Genomic DNA, 20,962 nt, shown 5'->3' on the forward strand with positions numbered 1-20,962 from the left:
CCCGAGTTCTGAGCCTTATGCGAGCAAACATTTGTAATTGTGATAATTGCTTCTTTGTGTTGCTGACAGAAAATTAAACTTCCATCTCAACACTACCCCTGCCTTCTGTGATGTCATGCCTTCAGGCTGTAATAACCTCTTCCCAGGCTGAGGTTAAACCTCAGCATCCTGGTTTGTCCAATGGGGCTTATCAAGGCTCTCCCTTTCTCCCTTGTGGTGTGTTGCATCTCTGATGATCATGGTTGCAAGTAATGGGGCACAGTCCTACTGGGAGAGTGTATTTGAGAGCTCCCTCTGACTCTACATGAAGCTGAGCAGTTCTTCCCATGTCTGTCTTGTGTTCTTTCTGCCTCCCTGCCCTGTACTGTCCCGCTTGTCCTGCCGGGCTGTATGTACTTGCTTTCTGGATGGTTGTGTGTTACTCAGCCATCTGGCCATCTCTCCCCGGCCCAGAGCTCCTGGCCTGCCACTAGCATGTCAAAAACCAGATCTTTCCTGTTTTTCCTTCTCAGCAGGCCCCTGGTGAACCACCACCTTCTCCCCCTGGCTTCAGCCTGTGTTTCTGGCACTGAAAAAGGTCTGGGACCATCTGCTGCTGCTCTCTGCAGTCCCTGTTTGCAGATCTATTTGTCAGCTGTTACCACCACCTTGACAGAGCAGCCTCATGCCAAGATCTTGGTGAAGAAAGGGGAACATTCCTTTTCCTCGGGTCAGTTAGTGATAGTCACTGTTCCCCTGATGGATTTTGCTTGTGCTGTGTCTTAGACAGTAAAGGTGAAAATGGTGCCTTGTTCCCTTGCTGTGTTTGCCAAGAGATAGTGCGTGGGGTCTGTTTGTCCTTTTCAGATTAGTGTTCTTGTCACAGAAGAGTGAGCCAGAGGCAGCTTTTCCTCTGTGCAGGTAGAGAGCTTTTTCTCCATGGTGTCCATCCACAGCTGGGATGATGGGGTGGTGGTTAAAGGCTGACTTCTAGGGGTGATCTCAGGAGATGGACTTGTAAGAACCAACTCTGCTTCTGTTATTTCTGACCTCTGCATATGCTTCTGTCCTTACAGAACTCTAAGTGTGGAGCCTGGCCCACCTCATATGATCTGTACCAGTGCTTTGCTAGCCTTACCAGCCTTGTTTTCACTAATGAGTGACCTAAATTTCTTTCTGCAGTGTAGGCTCATTACCCATGATCCCATTTGCCATGGCAACAGAGAACAGATTATTCCTTTCCTCTTTGCAACAGGTTTTTATGTATTTGAAAACTTCCTCTCTCCCCTTCGCATCCTTCACCAGTTAAGATTAAGCGACCTTGTTTCCTTCAGCCTTTGGGGTAGGTTGTTTTCCAGCCCTTGCTTTCCTCTGGCCTCCTTTCAATTGCTGTGTGTTTCCTTGGGCAGTGCCCAGACAGGGAATGCAGTTACTCCAACTGAAGTTTTATCAGCATTGGTGGACTATGAGATTTCTGTCGTCGTGTCAGGCTGTACTCCAGCATATGTATCCCACTATTGTGTTTACAATGGTATGATATTGACTCCTGTTCTTCCTTGTCTGCACGGCCATGGTGTAACTGTACTGCTGAGGGTTTTCCTCTCAGCAAGAGTGACAGAGCCCAGGTTTACAGGGAGAAATTGGGAAGCACTTGCTGACCTGGTCCTCTACATGCTCCCTTTGGTGATGCTGAGTCCTGTTACTCCAGCCACCTCTGGCTGCAGGTATGAGGGCAGCCTAACATGGTGGGAGAGGTGAGCATGCCTTTCCCTACACCCATTGACACAGACAGGGCATCGCTCAGGGAAAAATCACTTTTAATGTTAATATCCCTGTTGCGTTCAGCCTCTACAAAAACTACTGACTGGTCTCTACCAACCTGAAGGCTCGGCGTGAGCCTCCCTCCCACAGGCAGCCATGTCTGGAGAGGAGGATGGTTCAATGCAGCGTGGAGCAGCCCTCCCCAGGCAGGGGGGCTGCACTTGGCGGTGAGCTGGGCTCCCTGCCCTGTGCCTAGCAGGGGTTTCGGAGCGCCGAGTTTTGTTGATGGTCAGCGTGCGCAAGGTGCTGCAAGTGTGTCACTAGGCACGGCACAAATGTGTGCTGGGGCCCTGAGCGGCATGTGGCACCCCCCAAATAGCACATTCTCCTCATGGTGGAGACTACATCTGTGCAGCACCCAGCACTGAGGGGCTCCAGGCCTTGCTGGGATGGGGATGGTAAGTGATGCTAAGGGCAGTTCTGGGTTGGGCCGCCCCTCCTTGCTCTGCCCGCAGGGACACCATGCCAGATACTTCTCCACTCTTCCTTTATCCACCTCTTCCTTAAGATCAAATGCTACCAGGGAGCAACTGGGCAAGGGCCCTTGGGCTCCAGCTAGTCAGTCCAGGACGCCTGGGTGGTTCAGCCCCACCAGGGGCACATCCTTTCTCGCCAAGGAGTGGGGCTCTGCACAAGTCCTGCAGGGAGGGGCGGCACGAGCGGGCAGGCGGGCGGGCAGGCAGCGGGCAAGTGCAGACCTGCTGCTGTTGAACATGAGCCTCGTGGCAGGAGACCCTCATGCTGCAGATCTGAAAGACACAAGCAGAGCCTGGTGCAGGCGTCCAGGGCTTGCCCTCCCTGACCTGCTGCTCCTCAAGCCTTGCAGCATTTTCCTAGCCAGGCTCAGTGATACTGGTGCAGACACACATTTCTAACTGTGAAAACATGAGTCAGGGTCTCAGTCTGTCTCCAACATCCATTCCTGCCCTAAGGATGGTTGGAGTCTGCTGCTACATCCTTTGATCCTGCTTCAGCCCACAGCAACATATGTACCTGCATGGGCTCCAAACCACATTGTTTGGTTTTGCCACTTGAAACTGAATAGCCTTTATGATATTAAAACTGAGCAACCTCCCATTTGCTGGGGAAGGAATATTGCACAACAGGCAGGTTCCTACCTCCAGTCTGCATGGGCCTCCAGCACTTTGCTCCGGCCACACTGCTGCTCAGGTGATTAACGGGGTGAGATTGGAGCTCTCCTCTGGTGTCTTCTCACCCTCCGGTGCCGGCCGCTGTTTGCGCCCACCTGCAGCAGCAAGGGTGCCTAGGGCTGGGGTGCTGGGGGCCAAGGGTGCTCAGGATGGGGGATGTATAGGGTTGAGCCAGGACCACATGGCTGGCTCTGCCTGAGCTAGCCCTAGGTGCAGTTTTGCCTGCTGCTGGGGAACTGGACTGCTCCCCTGCTCCCTGCCAGCCCCATGCAGGGTGTCCCCAGCATGAGGCTGGGGAGCAGCTGACCCGGGCAGTGGGGTCCTGAGGCAGAGCTCTCCCGTGGGTGCTCCCTCTCTGGGTTAGTCACTCACTGAGGGATCTCAGCAGCCTCCTGCCCATTGTCTCCTCAGAGCTGCTTGGCGATGAGGTGGTCCCAGCCTCTCTGCCCGGGGATTCTGCCTCCAGGACGATGTCACAGCACTCACTGTCTGCAAAAGCCCAGCGTGGCTGCAGCACCCCGGGGCACCACAGCCCTTGCCACCCCCAGGGCTCTCTGTGTGTGTGTGTGTGTGTGTGTGTGTTTGTCCCGGCCAGACTCACTTTGCCGCTTGCTGTTCTCCTCGTTGTCAGCCAGCTCCTCCTGGATGAAGGGGATGCCCTCCATGCGCAGGAATACTGACTCACTGGGACTGTGCTGCCCCTCGGAGTGGCTGCCTGCAGGGACACAGGGCAGGCAGGCATGGTGGCAGGTGCTGTGCCCTGGGGCAGGACGCGGCATGATGCCAGCCACAACAGCAGGTCCCAGTGCCAGGGACCCGCAGGGGACACAAGCACATGGTGATGAGGAATTACATGCCTGCACGGTTGCATTCACGTGCAGGCGCAGAACATCTGCAGGTGTGTGCATGCAAAAGCCCATGTGCCCCAGTCTACATGCAACTGCATCTCAGCGGTGGTGTGCCCGTCATGCCATCAGGTCCCAGCACGGACCCCCCCAGGGGACATGTGGCATTGGCCTGTGGCAGGGAAGGGGTGCTGCTGGGTGACTCACACATAACGCTGTTCCTCTCATTCAGGAGGGTGGTGGGGTCCTCCTTGGGCGTCTGTGGGGTTCCCCGTGTGGTTGAGGCCTTGGTTGAATCCCTGTCGAAGGCCTCCATGTCGGGGGACTGGGGTGAGCTGTCCATGCGGCTGGCCACCAGCGCGTTGTGGTACTGCTGCCGGGTGACCTGACACACAGACATGCACACCCAGCTCAGTAGGCACCAAGTCCCACCAGGACACCCTGGGAACTTGGTGGCAGTAAACCCCCAGGTAGCAGGAGTGGGGGGACTCCCCGGCACCCACTGGGCATCCACCAGGCTCTTGGGACAGAGCAGGTCGAGTGGGTGCCTGAGCAGGGGGTGGCCGGGGTGGGCCAGTCCCTGCCAGCTCAGCAGTACCTTAACAAACTGCACATCACAGAGGATGTGCACGGAGTAGTCGGGCGTGTAGACGTTGTTGCTGCTGCTGTGGAGCTGCGTGGTGCTGCCCCCATAGTCGTTGTGCTCCCGGTTGGGGGACTCAGAGCGGTTGAGCCCGCTACACCGTGACGGTGACCTGTTCACTGCGGGAGGAGACAGCAGAGAGGAAAACGCTCACTCTCGTGCATGGTGCTGCTTGAGCCCCCAGTGCCACACAGGGCCAGGGTGGACCCATCACCTCCGGCAGCTGCTCCCCACACACATCAGGGCTGGCAGGGGCCTAAGGGGACATGCAGTGGGGGTCTTCCTTGGTGCATGCTGGCAGCAGAGGCTCTGAGCCATGCCAGCCCCATGCAAACCAAAGAGACCAGGCAGGCAGGCGTCCGACCTGGCGCTGGCTGCAGAGGTTAGGGCTGCTGCCTGCCACCTGCCTGCCACACCAGCTGACAGCTCTCCTGCTAACACAGGCCTTCTGCATGGCATTCGGCACAAAATCTCCTGGCTGCAGCTGGCAGCCCACGGGGTTTACTTAACCTGCCTCGAAGGCACACTCCTGTCCACCCCAACTCTGACAGAACAGGAGCAGAGGCTGCCATGGCAAGCTGGCCCATCACTCACATTGACTGATGGCCTCTGACACACAGTGTGATGGATTTTGTCTGCTCAGTGATTTATTAGGGAACAAAGGCAGCTTGTTCCTTGCACGGGTGATGTCAACATCTTGCTGACTTTGTTCTGCTGCTAAGACGCCCTTCTATTACCCGGATTGCCAGAAAGCAAGCAAAGCAGAGCAGTGTGCATGCAGGGCTGAAGGTAACCATGGTCAGAAGCACAAAGTAGCAAGAAAACCCAAGCACCAAGTGCAGGAAATTACAGAACTGCACATCAAAGAAAGCCTGAGCCATCCATGGCTCCCCCCGGTCCCCATCCCATTCTTCCTGGGGTTTGCATGTTACTGGGGAGGCTGCAGCAGGGACAGGGCTGCTGCCCCACCTCGGTCACCCATGCTCCTACCAGTGAGGGTCTTCCCAGGGCAGGGCACCATGGGTGCTTCTCTCCTGGTGCTGCTTGGCATGTGGAGCAGAGGGGGCTTGGTGCATCATGCACAGGGAGCTGGAAAGAGCCTGGCACATGCAGATGTCCCTGCCCAAAGCTATGCCCTGTTACCTGGAGAGCCAGCCAGGGAATCCCCTCTGCTGAAAGCGAAGGTTCGGGACACTGAGACAGGCACTGCAGAGAGAGGGAGACGGAAGGATGGAGGGGACAGGGGGAAGGCAAGGGATGGAGGTGAGGGTGAGGAACAGACCAAGACAAAGAATGAGAAAAAGAATCATGTGCCAACAGCCCTGGCTGAGCTACCACCACTGCCTCCAGTAACCCTTCCCAACCACTCTTACACTCTCCTGCTTCTGCTCCGGGGAGGCACTTGCCAGCTCTGGGGACAGGGACACAGACCTGAATGCTGTAAATCAACAGGCTGCTCTGCAACAAGGTAAAAGGAGATGCGGCTGGGGGGACCAGCTCCTGACAGGCCTGTCTGCACAACCACACATCTCCCTAGAGCCATGGTGTGGGCACAAAGCATCTTCCATCAACTGAATGCTGGCATTGTGCTCCAGCCCTTTGCCAGCCGCTGACAGGAGAGGGGACTTTGTGGTCAGCTTGTGCCACCTGTGAGGTTGGTGGAAGCTAGCCCAGGTCACTCTGCTTGGCATCTGGGATGCTTCTGTGTGTGCAGGCAGGTGGCAGAGAAGGAATGTGCTCTGCAACAGCCCCTGCCTCCACAGAGCCCCAGAGGTGCAGGCAGGGGCCAGCATGATGCAAAGCAAAGGCATTCATGCCCGCTGTCTGCAGCTCCCTGCAAGGCCCTGGGTCTCAACAGTCTTGGGGCAATGCCGAGAAGAGCCACTGGAAGCTGCTCCACATGGAAACTGCAAGAAGCCAGGACTCTGTGTCTGGGGATGCCTGACCCATTGCCACAGAGAGGGCAGATCACTGAAAATTCACTTTCCACGTTTTATTTCTACGGGTTACAGCAGCAGTGACAATTTCAAGGGCAGGCATTCCCCCTCCCTGTGACTCGCTGTCTGCAGGGAGCTGCTCTGCTGCCCTCCACAGTGTCCCTGGGCAATGTCACAGGGGTGCAGGGCTCCATGGAGGAACATGGAGAGACCGGCACACAGCCTGAGCGATGCACTCGTTAACACCTCCTGATGCCTCATCTTTGCTCTCACTGCTGGCAGTGCCCACCTCGAAAAAAGCAGCGGGAGATGTGAGCCAGCTGGCTTCCAGCTCCCTCCTCCAGCCATGGCCATGCTTCCCCTAGCTGCCAGCCCTCCTGCCTGAGGCACACTGCCCTCCTGCCAGGCACTGTGCCCGCAGCATTGCTGCAACACTCTAGGAACCATCTGCTGCCTGTGTGATTAATGTTTTCAAATTGCTTCAAAGGTAAAACCCCTAGGAAGGTTTCCCTGCAGGCCCTTCCTGATCTCCCTGCTCTTCCCGCAGTAACTCTTGTTCTGTGTTCTCCCCTGGATTGAAACCTTCTGCAAATAAAAGTCCAAGCAAAGGGACTAGTATGAAGCACTGCCCAGAACAACCTGACCCAGCCAGGAGCAAAGGACAGGTTGATAACCACTAGTGCTCGCTCCCTGCTCTCACTGCCTGACCCGCTGCAGAGCTGGTGATGACGGGTCTCTGCCACCGCACCCCTGCCCCAGCCACCACAGCCAAAGATCACCTGGCAATAAAAGAGTTGCATAACAACAGTTAATTAATAACAAATTTTAAATGCTCAAGGGTTAATGTCTGATTTCTCTGCTGTGACACACTGCTCAAACTCATTTCTGCTGGGCTTTGCTTCAAGGAGGAAGGAGGATGCCAGCCAGACAAGAGAGATACCCTGTGACCTCTGCCTCCCACCATGCCTCCTCGCTGGCCAGGAGTGCAGCACCACACCACATTCCGCGGCAGGCAGGAGTGGCTGGATGGCAGAAAACACCTTGTGACACAGCACCACGCATGAGCGCAGGGAGCACTGGAGCCCTGAGCAGCAGCATCCTGGCAGGTGTCACTGTAGAGAGGTGTGGCCGCACCGACACAGCCCCCACGGTGGCTCATGCCCTGCCTGTCCCATGGCCTGCAGGCAGCACCCGCTGCCTGAGCCCTGGTTGGGGCTCTGGGGACAGTCATCGAGGACATGGGGACATTGGGCCATACAGCAATGTCCTGGGGGAAAATGGATGCTTTCTTTATTCCCTCTGTCCAAACCAAGCAAGCTGTGGACACACAGAGGAGCAGGACTGCACACTGCAGCGTTAATCCAGCAGTCCACGAGCCAGCCTTTTGAACAGAAGCAGGCAGGCAGCAAGAAATAGGTGAACCTTAGAGCTGCATGCAGACTGGAACGCATAGGAGTGACAGCCACTCTCCCTTCTCTCTCCATGACATCCCTTCCTACATCTTCCTAAAGGTTGAACTTCGTGGGTTCTTGTTTTGATTAGGCACACAGAGCATCCTTGGCTTACCATCAGCACTGCAACATCTGGGGTTTGGGATGAGGCATGTGCCAGGCTGGTGGTGGGCAGCACCTCTGCCTGTTCCCAAGCCATGAGGCACTAAAGGTTTGCAGGGGTTATCAGCAAAGAAGGGGAAGGCTTACAGACTCCCCTGATCAGAGCTCCCTCATAACTCCTGCAAGCAGGGGATCTGCTCATTAACCCATGAGCTCTGCAGGTAGGGAATTTACTGGGACTGGGGCATCTACTTTTAACTCAGCTAATTTCCCCCACCTGCGTGTGCAAACAGTTCACAGATAAACTGACCCATCTCTGCAATTCCCAACCAGTTCCTGTGCCTCTAACATGGGACTCCTGTTCAGCTCATGCTCCAGACCTTGGGAATCCAAATGGGCCCAGTGGTGTTACACTGAGACCTAGATGCACCATGCCAGAAGTCGCAGGGTTTACTGCTCCCATCCACAAGGGCATGCTGCTGCTCTTGGGCAGTGTCCCTTGCAGTGCCCAGCCATGCTGAGATCCTCCCGCAGGGATCCAGTGTGTGGCTGAAACCTCAGAAGTCCCTCTGCAGGGATTCTGCTCCATCAGCCCCTCAGCTCATTGTTTCTCCACCAAGTTTTTTAAAGGGAGTGACCTTGGTGCAGAGCCTGAGCTGCTCTGTGTGGGGTGTAAACCCATACCTCCTCCAGCCAGCCAGTGCTGCCAAGGAGAGATTTTAGAGGCCAAGCCTGTCCCAAAACACTTACATAGGAAGGAGGATCCAGCCAGGCTGCCCACTTTCCGCATGTCGTTATCTGAAATGACAGCTGGTGGTGTAGGAATTGCAGAGAAAGGGCTCCCCCCTGCCCTGCGCCCCACAGCAAGGCCACCACATCCCACGGCCAGCCCCTTCTCCTGGCCACTAGCCAGCTTAGCCCTGTGGAGGCCGCAGAAGTGAAGGCAGGGCTGGAGGGAGCCCACAGAGCTCTTACCTGATGAAACGACAGCCATGATGGCAGGGACACCGTAGTAAGTGAACGCCCCATTCTCAAACCGCAGCCCTTCCTTGCCGACCTCCACCTCCACTTTCCCCTGGAAGAAGGAAAACTCTCTCAGACAGGCACCTCACAGTCCTTGCCACTGACCCACCCAGGGCTGCAGGGATCCCTGCTGCTCTGTATGAGAAGATGGGCATCTCTGCTGGCAGAAGTAGCCAGAGCAAGGCAGCAAGGAGAGCTGGGCCACCTCCCGCCACCCTCTGCTTGCCACTGCTCCAGGCACCTGCAGGATGAGGATGAAGTAGTCAACGGGACGGTTGCGCTGGTAGAGGTAATGCTCTGCTGCCTTCTTGTTCTTTCGGTCATACTTGAGCTCCTGGATGACATTGGGGTGTTTCAGGAGCCGCAGCAGGATCTTCTCGGAGAGGTATGGCAACTTGAAAGGCTCCACTTCTAGAGGGGAGGCAACACATGCTCACTCAGTGGGGCCAGGGCTGCCACGAACCCCTTGTCCTCTGAGCTGCATGGCCTCGGCCTCAGCACCACACTGCACATTGGGGAGCCAAACGCAGACCGATGATGGTGGAGCAGCAGGATGCCCAGGGTTGGGGTCCAGGTAGGAGGAAACTGCTTGCTTAGGGGAGGCCCGACCCAGGAACAGCTCAGGGATGCCCTGCAGGGCTGGCGCTGCTGCAGGGAGACGTGGGGCTTGCACAAGGACAAGGGTACCTGTTGCCATGAACCGATGCGTAGCCAGAAGGAGCTGTGGGGAGATCTTCACCTTCATCTCGCTGTCTGAGAGCCTGAAGATGGAGAAGTCTTGGGGCTTGCGTCCCCGGTGGGGCACCCGTTCCTTCTTCCGATTGTCCGCTGCGGGGCAGAGAGCAGAGTAGTCGCCCACCTGCAGCAGCCACGAAGCCACCGCAGCTGCAGGGCCCTACACCACATGCACACATATAGAAAGAGGCACATCTTGCTGCACCCAGAGCAGCAAGGTGCACAAAATGTGCCATGAATCACAGCCTTGGGAGCCACTCCTTGAGGAGGGAGCAGGGTGGCAAAACATGGTTCAGGAACAAGTCCTGAGTTGCCTCGGCTGGGTGCACCACACAGAATTGGAGAGAAGCTTGGGAACCACCCATGGGCACTTCAGGCCTAACACAGCGTCCCCAGGTCAGGCCCTGCCCAACCACTGGCTGCTTGATGCTTCTCTTATCTTGAGCATTCAAGACTCCCTGACATCTGACCAGCACCTTTCCATCATTCCTGTTTTTCCCACCATGACTGTGAGTTGCTCTGTCCTGTTTCCTACCCACATGCCTGTCTGTCTGTGCGGGCTCCCACCCTGGCTCCTGCAACCGCAGTAGCTGCTCTGGGACACTAACTGTACAGATCCGTCTCATCCAGGATCTCGGACTTGATGATCTCCTCAATGACATCCTCCAGGGTGACAATGCCCATCACCTCGTAGAACGGGTCTCCTTCCCCTTCATTGTTCACTCGCTGCACGATGGCCAGGTGGGACTTTCCTGCAGGGGGAGAGCAGAGTGGCAGTGAGACCCTCACCCCTGGCAAGAGGGGTCCCCAGCACAGTGGGCTGGCAGGTGGACAGGGCTTGGTGAGAAGCACAGATCACAGCCAAACCTCAGAAGCAGCCATTGTCATTCAAACCCACCCCAATCATGCTAACCCAAGGAGAAGGGCTGGACACACAGCCCAGCCTAACAAGGCTGATACTCCTCAGGCTGACTTCTAGGTGTCACAGGACTCTGCCTGGCTCTTTTTTAGGGCCCCTTGCTTTCTTTACCCAGGCAATCTACTGCAAGTCACTCCATTTAGCTCCTTGACAGCCTCCTGTGCAGGACTGAATTGTACTTTGTGCCAGCTGCTTCTTGCTTACCCTCAGCTTCATTGGCATAACTAACAGAACAAGGAGACAGCATCCTCCAACACAGAAATGTGAGTGTGTCCCTGGGCTCTACTGGTTTCCCTCATCCTCCTGGTGTTTTCCCATTCTGTTGTTAATTATCTTTCCTATCAATTGTCAGGAACAGCTCCCCTACTTCTTTCTATCCATCACTGTCTGGACTGATCCTAAAGCTTTTCTCAGAATACAGGCAAAGCCTTCAGCTCCTCAGAACAGCAGCTGGTTTTAATGCAGAAATGCACATGTTTATTTGCAGCTTTCAGTCCAGCTCCTGCAGAATTCTTGGGTGAACCATCTGGATGCAAAGGCTGAATGCTTTTCAAGCCATCAGCTTGCGTGTGAATGTCTTCTTCAAACCCTGCCCCTGACAGCACCTCCTCTCCAGCACCTTAAACAAGCAGACTGGGACCAGGACCTTCAGCTGCAATGACGGTGACTCCTGCTTGGAAGTCACAGTGTCTCGATTACAGATTCAGCTTCGTCACTTGCCCCAGTAAGCTGGCAGCTCTGCTGACACATTCCCAGGCTTCTTGTTCTTGGCATACTAGAAACATCGCTATTTGTTTTCACATGTCCAGCTCTCTGTAAGCTGTTTTGACTTGTTCAGCTTCTCCCCTTCTTTATTGTCTGCTCTGATCTTATGCTCCTGCTCAGTAGCTTGACCAGAACCCAACTTCCAAGCTACAGACAACTTCTGGATTTCTAGCTCCAGTGTATTCTTGGACCTGCCAACAAACAGCAGATTTTCTTACTGCCCCTATGGTTTCGAAGCTGCTCAGCAATGCACACAGGTTTTGAACCTCTAGTTTTACATAAAATATTAAAAATGTCCTTTGTTGGTCCCACAGCCAACAACTTTCCCTCCCTCTGTTTGCTTTGCAGCCCTGGGGTCTCCTGTTGCAATGCCTGCACAAACCCAACTGTACTGTGGGCACTGCAGGGACTTTCAGAAACCTGCAAATGCATATTTTCCCCATGGGCCTGGAGCTGAGGTCCTTGAACAGCAACGGTCACACAAAAGGGGGGCAGGCCCCCTCTGCTATGCAGCTATCTCTGCATCTTCTTCTCCCATAAAGGAAGCCTCCCCAACAAACTCGCCTGCTGCTCTGGGCAGCAGTGTTTATCTATAAAGATGCAATAGGGGTGGGCTCCTGCCTGCTGCACTCTCCTTGCCCGCCAGTGCCTTCTGGCTCATCCCCACAGAGGGACAGGGATGAGCGCATCCAGGGCAGCCTGGCAGTCCCACCAAACCCATCCTGCTGGGGACCATGCGACCTTCAAATAACCCTGCCCTGGATTTGAGATGAGCAAATGATATTTCTCAGCCGAAGATCAGCACTGTACATTTCTCACAGCAAAGCTTGGGCATTTTCCACAGTATAAATTCCCTCCTCCTCATACCAAGCTTTTATTGCAAGATTTCAGAGAGCAGCTCACTGCCTCCCACGCCTACAGAATTAGAAATGAGAACATAACATTGCAGCAAGTAGCACCAAGATGCACTTTAAAAAAACAAATCAATAGCCCTGGGGCACTGAAAATTCAGCATGTTCTTTGGACCAGGCTATTTCACTCCTTTTTGTACACGCGTTTGTGCATCTTGTCTGTTCAGTGGGTAATAAAGCAATACGACTTGAGACTTAAAAAGAAAAAAAGCAGCGGAGTTGGCCGCAAGACAGCAGCAACAGCTACGTTTCATCTTAGCAAAGTCCAACTTTTGAAAATGTCTCCTTGCCAAACCCCGCTCCCAAACACCGGGGCCATCTGGTCTCCTACAAGTCCTCGGGTGAGAGAGAAGAGGGGAGAAGTTATTTCTTTTGGCTAAAAGCTTGTTGTTAATGACATTTACATGCAACCCAAAACCACCGAGCCCTTACAAAAAGCTTAGGCACTACTTAAAGGCAGTCAGAGAGTAATGGAGGCAATTCTTTTTTTGGCCAAACACCTACATCGACACTGTAATTTACTCTGGAGCAGCCTCAAAGAAATGTGATTCCAGCTCCATGTTCACATAGCGGCAAATGAGATTATTCAGAAATAACCCAGCACCATTAGTCTTGGAGGAGACCCATGTTTCATTGTGATGGGGGCAGAGCCAGGAGGGCTATTAGAGTGCTCAAGAGTTCTTTATTTTCACAGAAAATAAACACTTGTAGACATGCTATAACCCCCCATGTTTAGGCTTCCAAGCTAACACCCACATTAGAGATGGGGCAGGTACCCACCAATGGAAAATTGTTGTAATTCATGTGGTTGCTCTTGGCCCACACTGAGTGAGCTGATCGTAGTCCCTGCCCAGCCAGCTGATCACAAAACACCCCAAAGCCTGCTGCCATCCCTTGCAGAGCTGGGTGCAAATGACTGCTGCTCCCAGCTGGCCCCCACTCAGACTTGCCCTGATCTCCCATCTGAGGAACATGAGACGGTTTACAAAGTCTTTCCCCTCAACACGGTTGTGTCCTTGGTCTCCTCCGATCGCTTTTTTTAACAGACCCTATATTTCTGGCAGCAGAGGGGGGCAGGGGTTTGCTGCTGCCCTGGCTGTATGGTCATGGCTTAGGGATGCTGCCAAGCTCAACTGTAGTCCCCTGCCACAGCCCTGGGAGCTGCTATACTTGCATAAAGGAAACGCAGTGGCTTTTACAGCAGGTATGAGGGCAGAATTTTATGAGGTGGAAGTAATGTCCAAGGGAGGGTGGCACAGGAACAGACCTGGGGATATCAGAGGAGTCACATTCTCTTTTCCAGCTGTTATCATGAAGGTCTGTTTCAGCGGGATTACAATAGAGACAGATAAATCACTTAAACAAAACCCCAGACTTGATCTAAACCAGCTTTAAGATCTGTAAAACTGACTCCAAAAACCATGCTATTGTAACTGTTGCTTGATAGCTCAAATGAAATGAATTATAAGGGTGAGCTGCTTCCCCACTAGCAAGCTGTCACATGTGAATTTTACAGGGCTATCACTGATGCAGGAAAGCACAGTGAAACACTTGAGAATCATCAAAGCCTTGGTTTGGCAAATGCTAGAACAAATGGGCAATTAACTTTACTTGTGCAAATAGCTTCACCGGCCTCCGCAGGACTCCTCTCGCACAGGAAGTCTATAGGTGATTAAGTGTCTGCTCAGCATGGGATACAACTGTACTAAATTCTTTATGAGCTACATGAAATCTGCTCTTTTCAAACAGCAGCTTCACTGGAAAGTTAATGCCTCAAAATGCTAAATTACAGAGCTAATATAAACAGCTGAAAGCTTCCGGATGGAGCAAGCATCTGAACAGATATCTAAAGCTTTTATGTCCATTTTTAGGAGCCTTGTTTTTCATAGGTACCTAAATGACCTTGAGCTCATAGATCCACCTCAAAGCATCCTCCCTGATGGGAGAACTGGGTCTGAACATATGGAAATGCCTTTACTTGTGGGAAAGAAAGTGCTGTTGGCTGCAAATATAGCCCAGACTACTTCCTTATCATTTTTTTTATGTAGGTGCTCTGTCAGAGGAATGTTAAAGATGCTTTACCCTTTGTCTCTCGTTCCATGGGATAAGCATTCTGAGCATGAAATTTATTTTCATGAATTTTATGGTAAGATCTAAAGCTGTTACTAGGAGATCAAAGGTACAGACACAAGGCATGAACCATTTACAGCTACAAAATGGAAGGAAAAAAAAGAAAAAAAAAAGAGTAATTGGTAGATAAGGTTGATTTGTGAAACAACCGTGATGTAATTGAAATCTGTTTTCTGTGTGCTTTTCTTCAGAGCTCTTCTCTGGGCCAGGGGCTGTGAGCATCTCCACGCCTCCTTGCAGACCTGCATCTGAAGTAGGTAGGACCATGATCTGAACTTCTTGAACTGCAACCATGCATGAGAGTGCTCTTGTATTGCCACAACTCGGCACTAAGGGTGAAACCACACACCTGAGGAGTTGCACCCAGAGGCAATGCATATCTACACCTAAATAGGGGGTAAATAACCAGGAGGGCTGCAGGGGCACTCATCTTTAGGGGGAATCAGAGCTATGTCAAGGGAAAACTGTAAATCCTAATCTAATCCAGACCTTCCTGAGAGATGAGAACTTCACTGGTTCTAGCAGAATACAAAAGCCTTTCTACTACTCCGCTTTAGTGCTTTTTCTATTCCTAAGGAAAACTGGGGAAAAGATGGACTATTGGGAATAGCTGATGTATTACCATTGACAAAACAGATCAGGAGGGTAAAGGGAAGATTAGAGGGGACACGGAATCTCATCTTCCATCTGCTGTACAACAGCGTTCTGACCTCCTGGGTATGACCCTGCCTGCCCACAAACGGTGGGTCCCCTTGCATGTTACCTGGAGCCTAAGGAAGCCTACAAGGATTTCTGAAGCTAAAAACTTTTAAAGAGCCAATGCAAAACCATTTTCATTGATGTCTGTAGCACAGGTCACTTTAATCTTTCCCACAGCTCAGTCTGAAGGTGCCTTTGACAGCTCCCAAGAGGGATTTGGCTGGCTGGGTGCCCCCTCCTCCAAGGACACAGCTCCCTTCTTGCTTTGCTGAACACCTCTCTGGAGCAGGCCTGCTCCTGGGCTTGCTGGGGTGGGGTAAAGCAGCCCAGGGTTCATACAGTAAGATTTAGCAGTTTTGTTTTGAGGGAGAAAACAAAGTAATGTTTCGGGCAGAGTTGCAGAATGAGTCACTGAAACTATCTTTTATGTATCAGCACCTCACCCACTCTCAGCCTGGCAATCGCCCATGTACAGGATAGTTCCTGGGTAATAGCCTGCTCCTTAACCCATATGACTGGCTGGGGACATCACTGCTTCAGCCCATCAAGGTGCTCAAGATAGTGGCTATAACACTTGCAGAAATCTCTTGAAGCCTGATTTAAATTTCAAGCCATGCTTTGTGCTTGCAATGACTAGAGGCTCAGAGAGACAGCAAGAAGAGCAGCTGAAACTGTACTGATCCCAGTTCCTGGCAAGTGTAAGTACCTTCTCCAGCCACTTTCAATTTGAAGAAGTCTAATAGAGGCTGTCGAGTATTTTGAAAAGCAAAGACAGACCCTAGGGCAGAGAGCTGTCCTCTGCAGGACAGGCTGTTTTCCCTGCTAAGCCAGGAAGTTTGGTTTTGGAGAATTTACTTTTAGTAACTCTTAAAAGATGCCAAACCACAAATGGCTAATTTGAGTTGCACCTCAGCCTTGGCCCCGCTGCAGGAAAATGAACATAAGAGCAAATTTCTACTGTTCATCTGACAGAGAAAAATTACTTGCTGAAAGATGACACTGCTGTATATAGATTCCCCCAGGAAATTACTCAACAAAATCCATAAATGATTTGAGGAATCAGATAAGACTATGACTTCTCAAAGGTACCACAGACAAGGAGGTGGATCTCATGGAGGAATTCCCCATGAGGAGTTATATAACAGGACTGAAGCTGCAACATGCATTGCTTTGGCTGTCTTCTAGGGATGGGGGAGAAACTGACTGCATCGCTCAAAGCATTTCACACTGAATGAATGAATGAACCTTTCCTTCTAACTCCATATTCCCAAGGTGAAGTTTATCCTGCTTGGACCTCAACTGCCCCTCTACAATGCTTTAGCTTGTTAAATATGGTGCAGTTATTTCTCTGGTCTATTAGGTGTTTCCTCCTGGGAGCCTAGAATAAAGCCAGGTACTCTGAGATTTCCCAGTACAAATTGTTAAGAAATTGTCTCCAAATTTTTTCACTCCTTCAGCAGTTTCAGCTTCTTTCAGGCTGCCAGTGGCAAAGTTACTACACTGGTATGTATTTTCTTATTTCTAGAGAAGAGGGGACGTGTTTTGTGCAGTGTCCTCCACTTAGCACTTTTACGTAAATGCTGCACAACTATACACGCCTTTTATAATGACCCTAACTTGCCTGAAAAGATAGCAAACTGGGTGTTCAGGCCTCATTATTTCTGAGTTCATTCCACTGAGTTTTGATGAGAAGATAAAGCCATCTTCTAGCATAAGTATTTCCTTCCTTCAGCTGGACCTGTCTCATGCTGCTGTAATATTATTCTTCAGTACAATTTTTGCAGCTGCCCTCCTCTTTCGGGCTGTGGGCTGAAGTCCAAGCTATCCTCTTGCAGGGCCCCCAACCCCCTGCCCCTGTTTGCAGCCTTCTCTGGGTTTTCCCCAGTTCCCATTAGTGGCCCCAGTTTAACCATCTTTCTCCAATAACTGGTGCTAAAAGAGACAGCAAATGATGCCAGCAGCAGCAGGTTTGTGAAGGAGCAGATGTGAAGGGTCTGACCAGTGCTGCTGTGATGGGGAAGGGCCAGGTTTTGTCACCCAGGAGCTCACAGCTGCTCTCGGGTGCTGTAACCACGCTGGGCCATTAGCTCTTTAGGTGCTACTGAAGCATACATTACTATTTTCATACAATTTAAATGTTTTGGCAAGTTGATGCTACAGAGTGCCCTTCCCCAGGTCCATGAAGGATAATCCCACCTACACAGGATCCTGCTGGGAGAGAGGGGATCTATGACATATATGGATTAAACTCAAGGCAAACATCAATGCATCTTAATGGAACTGAGCTCAAACGAGGTTAGGTGAGCATACCTAGAAACCAATGAAGGAAAATTTCCACTCAAACCCTGCTATAAAATATCAGAGAGGAAAAAAAGCTGATTATCTTTATAGCTAGAACAGCACAATGAGAGAAAAGAAATGCATCAGGTAAACAAGGATAATACAGTGTGATACTGGTGAGTAGGAGGAAAAGCGAAGTGCTGCCAGAGGTGTGAGCAAGGGTTCCAAAGTGCTGTATTTAGATCATTCCTTGACATTTTCAGTAAGAAAGAACAAATGTTTGTGTACTGTAGCAAGGAGCTCTGGCAATGAAATTATGTTACTCATATATTATGCAAAAAAATTACATTATGGGTATAGTGGATGTGACAGGACATTAATCATTAGTGAACAGATCAGAAGTATACACTGCTATCCAGGAAAGAAAGATACAAAATGTGATGGGTTATTTTGTATAAACACTGTAATAACAAAAAGAAATAAGGGATACAAAAACTGTTTGAGTTAACCATAGGAGAAGGAAAAGAAAGCTGTCAAGCTTTCTCTAGAAGTCTGTCAGGGACCTAAGGAGCTGGAGGTGGTTATCAGTGCCCATCCTTACTGAAGACTTTCATTTCCTAGGAGACTGGGCCTTAGGAGAGGGAGCATTTGCTGTCCTGCAGGCATCTTGGATGTGTGAAGCAATGAATGACTTCATTAAGCACTCTCTGAACCAACAAGCAATCAGCCTACTCTCTAATTAGTGGAGGTGTCACAGAAGACCTGGCCATGGAAAGCACTGGATCAAGCAAGATATTTCACCATAATTCAAACGGACACAGAAAAGGAGACAGTGATTAAGGTTCTTAATTACAAATGAGAAGTCTTTATTTTAGAAATTAAATAGTCAATTGAACAGGGCTGAAACGGCAGTGGATGGGACTGACGGTAGTTGGGAGTGAATGTCTGTCACAGTGCGGGAGCTGCCACAGGAATCTGTATTTGAAAAGGTAAATGAGAGTTTAGGAAGCGTTCAGGGCTGGGCTGGGGTGTAGCTGTCTACAAACACAGGGTGCTGGGGATGTCCAAGTGCCTGCAAATAAGGGAAAGATGAATCATAAGAAAACAGCAACACCTGGGAAAGTGAACATTTTGGGGAAGACCTGTAATTGCTAAACACCATGATGAGTTAGATACTAAAACCAAAGCGAGGCTTTTCAGACATGTAATTTGGAAAACACAAGAGAAATTAGTTGGGAACAGAACTAAGTTTTAGGGAGAGCTCCACATAGGGGCTGTAGCAAAATGCCCCAGAAGGCCATGATGGCAAACAGATGTAAGGAAGAGTCTGAAGCAAAATGCCAAGAGTTTAATGGAGCAAAGATGAAGAAGGATGGATAATCTTAATTTGAGATGAGGACTAGGGCAGATAGCAAGGCTTGTTAACACACCTGTCAGCTCAGGGAGTGACACACAAAACATCTCCGTTTGGGCAGGGCAGAGAGGATGGCAAGCAAAGGGCAGCGAGCTAAGCAACCACAAGTCCATTTCTATAGGTCTATTGATCCATAGGGTACCAGGCTATAGGGGGTACCTGGAGGGGGAAATAGTTGAATGCATCAAAGTAAATCAGATAAAGTGCAGGGGAGGATGACTAAGAGGAACTGTGCCAAAGTCATCTGACATCTTTGGTAAGACTGAACTCTCTAGACAAGGGAGAGGTAGCAGAGACCTCAGGTGAACTTCAGTAATGTTGTAGTACCATGTGGGAAGCCACACTTAGGAAGGAACTGCAAAGCACCTAAGGAACTAGGAAGAGGAGACACAACTGATTGTGTCAGAAGGGGGAGAGGGGAGGAGAACTACTGCAGCTCATCAATGTTGAAGCCAGCGAGCAGTCTTAGTGCTTTTGCTAACACTCTCTATGTGGAAAATGGGAATTTGCTGACTTGTACTGTTGGCAGTTTCCAGTGCTGCTGAGGAGCAGAGAGGGTAGGTGGGGTGTGCCACATAGGACTCCTCTCCCTGTGATCCCGGGAAGCATTGGGGACACAGCTGTGCACCTCCAAAGAAGATGCTGACCTGCCTGTATCTGATGATCACTTTCCTGGCACACAAGAAACATCCTATCCTCCCCTCCTCCCCGCTCTAAAACTGAGCATGGCAATGACTCAGAGGAGCTTTCTCTGTATCTGGGATGGACCAGGTTGGCCTTTCTCACATGATCAGCCCTGCTTGCGGCAGAGCAGCCCCAGGCAGCTGGGGAGCCAGTGCTGTCCTCCCACATTACATAATGCAGGATGTCACTGCTGCAGACATTTCTTAAAGACTCACTCACCACGATATGACGTACTAAGTAACATGCAGCAAAATACAATTCCCGGTGGGGGGAACAAACACATGCTGTGTGTATTCTCAAGGTATGGTTAATGAAATACAGCTCTCAGCATCTCTGGGGCTGCTGGCAGCTGCTGTGTTATGAATACTGTCACAGCTGTAAAAAAAAGTACAGCTCTAAGGGTTTAGGCTTTTCTTCTTTCTTTAAATCACTTGCATGGAAACACTTTCTAGACCTGCTTCTCACTGATTAGCTGAAAACATGAGAGCTAAGTAAGATGCGATCTCCCGCCATAAACTCCTCCACAGAGAACAGAGTGGTGAATCTTGCCTTGCCTGGGCAGGGGTGTGAGGCAGGCACCATGTCCACTCTGCCAGACACCCACAGAGGCATCAGCCCTGCGGGACAGGCTCACCCGCTGAGCCAGCAACCTCTGAGGCCAAATGCTCTTACCATCTCCATGACATCGCTGGCATGACCAGCATCGCAGGCCCTCAATCCACCCGGGGGTTGTTCCACCAGGTGACACCGGGGTCACCGCCACAGCAGCGCATGCAGGGCCCAACTCCCCCCAGCATCCCCGGTACCTGCCGGGTCCTGCCAGGAGGCCGTGCGCCCTGGGCCATGGGGGCTGCCGACCTGGGAATCACTGGGGGTGCAGAGGGGTGCAGGGGGAGCCCGGGGGGTGGCGGCCCGGCGGCCTCACCCTTCTTGAACTCCTCAAGCAGCGTGTCAAGGCGCGTGTCGTTGAAGACGCAGTGGAGCGGGCGGCGGTAGAAGCGGGTGACAGTCTGCAGGGGGGTGCAGTCATCGGGGTCGACAAAAGCCAGGTCCTTGACGAAGAGCAGGTCGACGATGTTGTCGCGCCGATCGCCTTCGTAGACGGGAATGCGGGTGTAGCCGGAGCGGAGGATCTCGGAGACGGTGGCGAAGTCCAGCACGGCATCGGCGCGGAGCATGAAGCAGTCGGCCAGCGGCGTCAGCACGTCCTCCACCACCTTGGTGCGCAGCTCCAGCGCGCCCTGCACCATGGCCAACTCCTCCCGCACCAGGTCGCCGTGGGGGCCGGCGGCGCGCAGGGTCTCCAGCAGCCGCTCCCGCGTGGAGAAGACGCTGAGCTCCTGCCGCAGCGCCCAGTCCAGCAGCCGGCTGAGAGGGTAGCAGAGGGGGAAGGCGGCCAGCATCAGCAGCCGGGTGAGGCACAGGGTGCGGGAGGCGATGGCCAGCCCGTGTCGGGAGCAGACCGAGTAGGGC

General features: G+C 52.0%; 1 protein-coding gene across 6 annotated transcripts; it reads right to left on the bottom strand.

The window, feature by feature from the left end:
* Nucleotides 1-1,781: 1,781 nt before the first annotated feature.
* On the bottom strand, nucleotides 1,782-20,956 carry CNNM1 (cyclin and CBS domain divalent metal cation transport mediator 1). 6 transcript variants are annotated; one of them, XM_026851436.1, is made up of 13 exons: nucleotides 20,415-20,956; nucleotides 10,296-10,439; nucleotides 9,640-9,780; nucleotides 9,194-9,363; nucleotides 8,905-9,004; nucleotides 8,680-8,727; nucleotides 5,583-5,645; nucleotides 4,395-4,558; nucleotides 4,004-4,181; nucleotides 3,553-3,666; nucleotides 3,324-3,440; nucleotides 2,919-3,046; nucleotides 2,435-2,549 (listed from the first exon to the last, which is right to left on the bottom strand). In XM_026851436.1, exons 1-12 carry the CDS (start codon nucleotides 20,890-20,892, stop codon nucleotides 2,967-2,969), a joined length of 1,797 nt encoding a protein of 598 aa, XP_026707237.1. In that variant the 5' UTR covers nucleotides 20,893-20,956; the 3' UTR covers nucleotides 2,435-2,549; nucleotides 2,919-2,966. The 6 variants fall into 6 exon arrangements, with proteins under 6 accessions (XP_026707236.1, XP_026707240.1, XP_026707237.1 ...); XM_026851435.1 differs by lacking the exon at nucleotides 2,919-3,046 and having other exon boundaries at nucleotides 1,782-2,549; XM_026851438.1 differs by lacking the exon at nucleotides 2,919-3,046 and having other exon boundaries at nucleotides 2,447-2,549; nucleotides 3,324-3,436.
* Between the last annotated feature and the right edge of the window lie 6 nt (nucleotides 20,957-20,962).

Source organism: Athene cunicularia (assembly GCF_003259725.1).
Source record: "Athene cunicularia isolate RWA chromosome 6 unlocalized genomic scaffold, athCun1 chr6_part1, whole genome shotgun sequence".
Lineage (NCBI taxonomy): Eukaryota > Metazoa > Chordata > Aves > Strigiformes > Strigidae > Athene > Athene cunicularia.

What these genes read in the sequence shown, in the direction of transcription:
- CNNM1 (XM_026851435.1), bottom strand. Translation starts at nt 20,892, where the DNA reads ATGCTGGCCGCCTTCCCCCTCTGCTACCCTCTCAGCCGGCTGCTGGAC. An exon ending in GCTTGAGGAGTTCAAGAAGG is followed by an intron (nt 10,440 to 20,414) that starts GTGAGGCCGCCG and finishes CTCCCCCTGCAG; the next exon opens with GAAAGTCCCACCTGGCCATC. An exon ending in CATGGCTGTCGTTTCATCAG is followed by an intron (nt 8,728 to 8,904) that starts GTAAGAGCTCTG and finishes CTGTCATTTCAG; the next exon opens with ATAACGACATGCGGAAAGTG.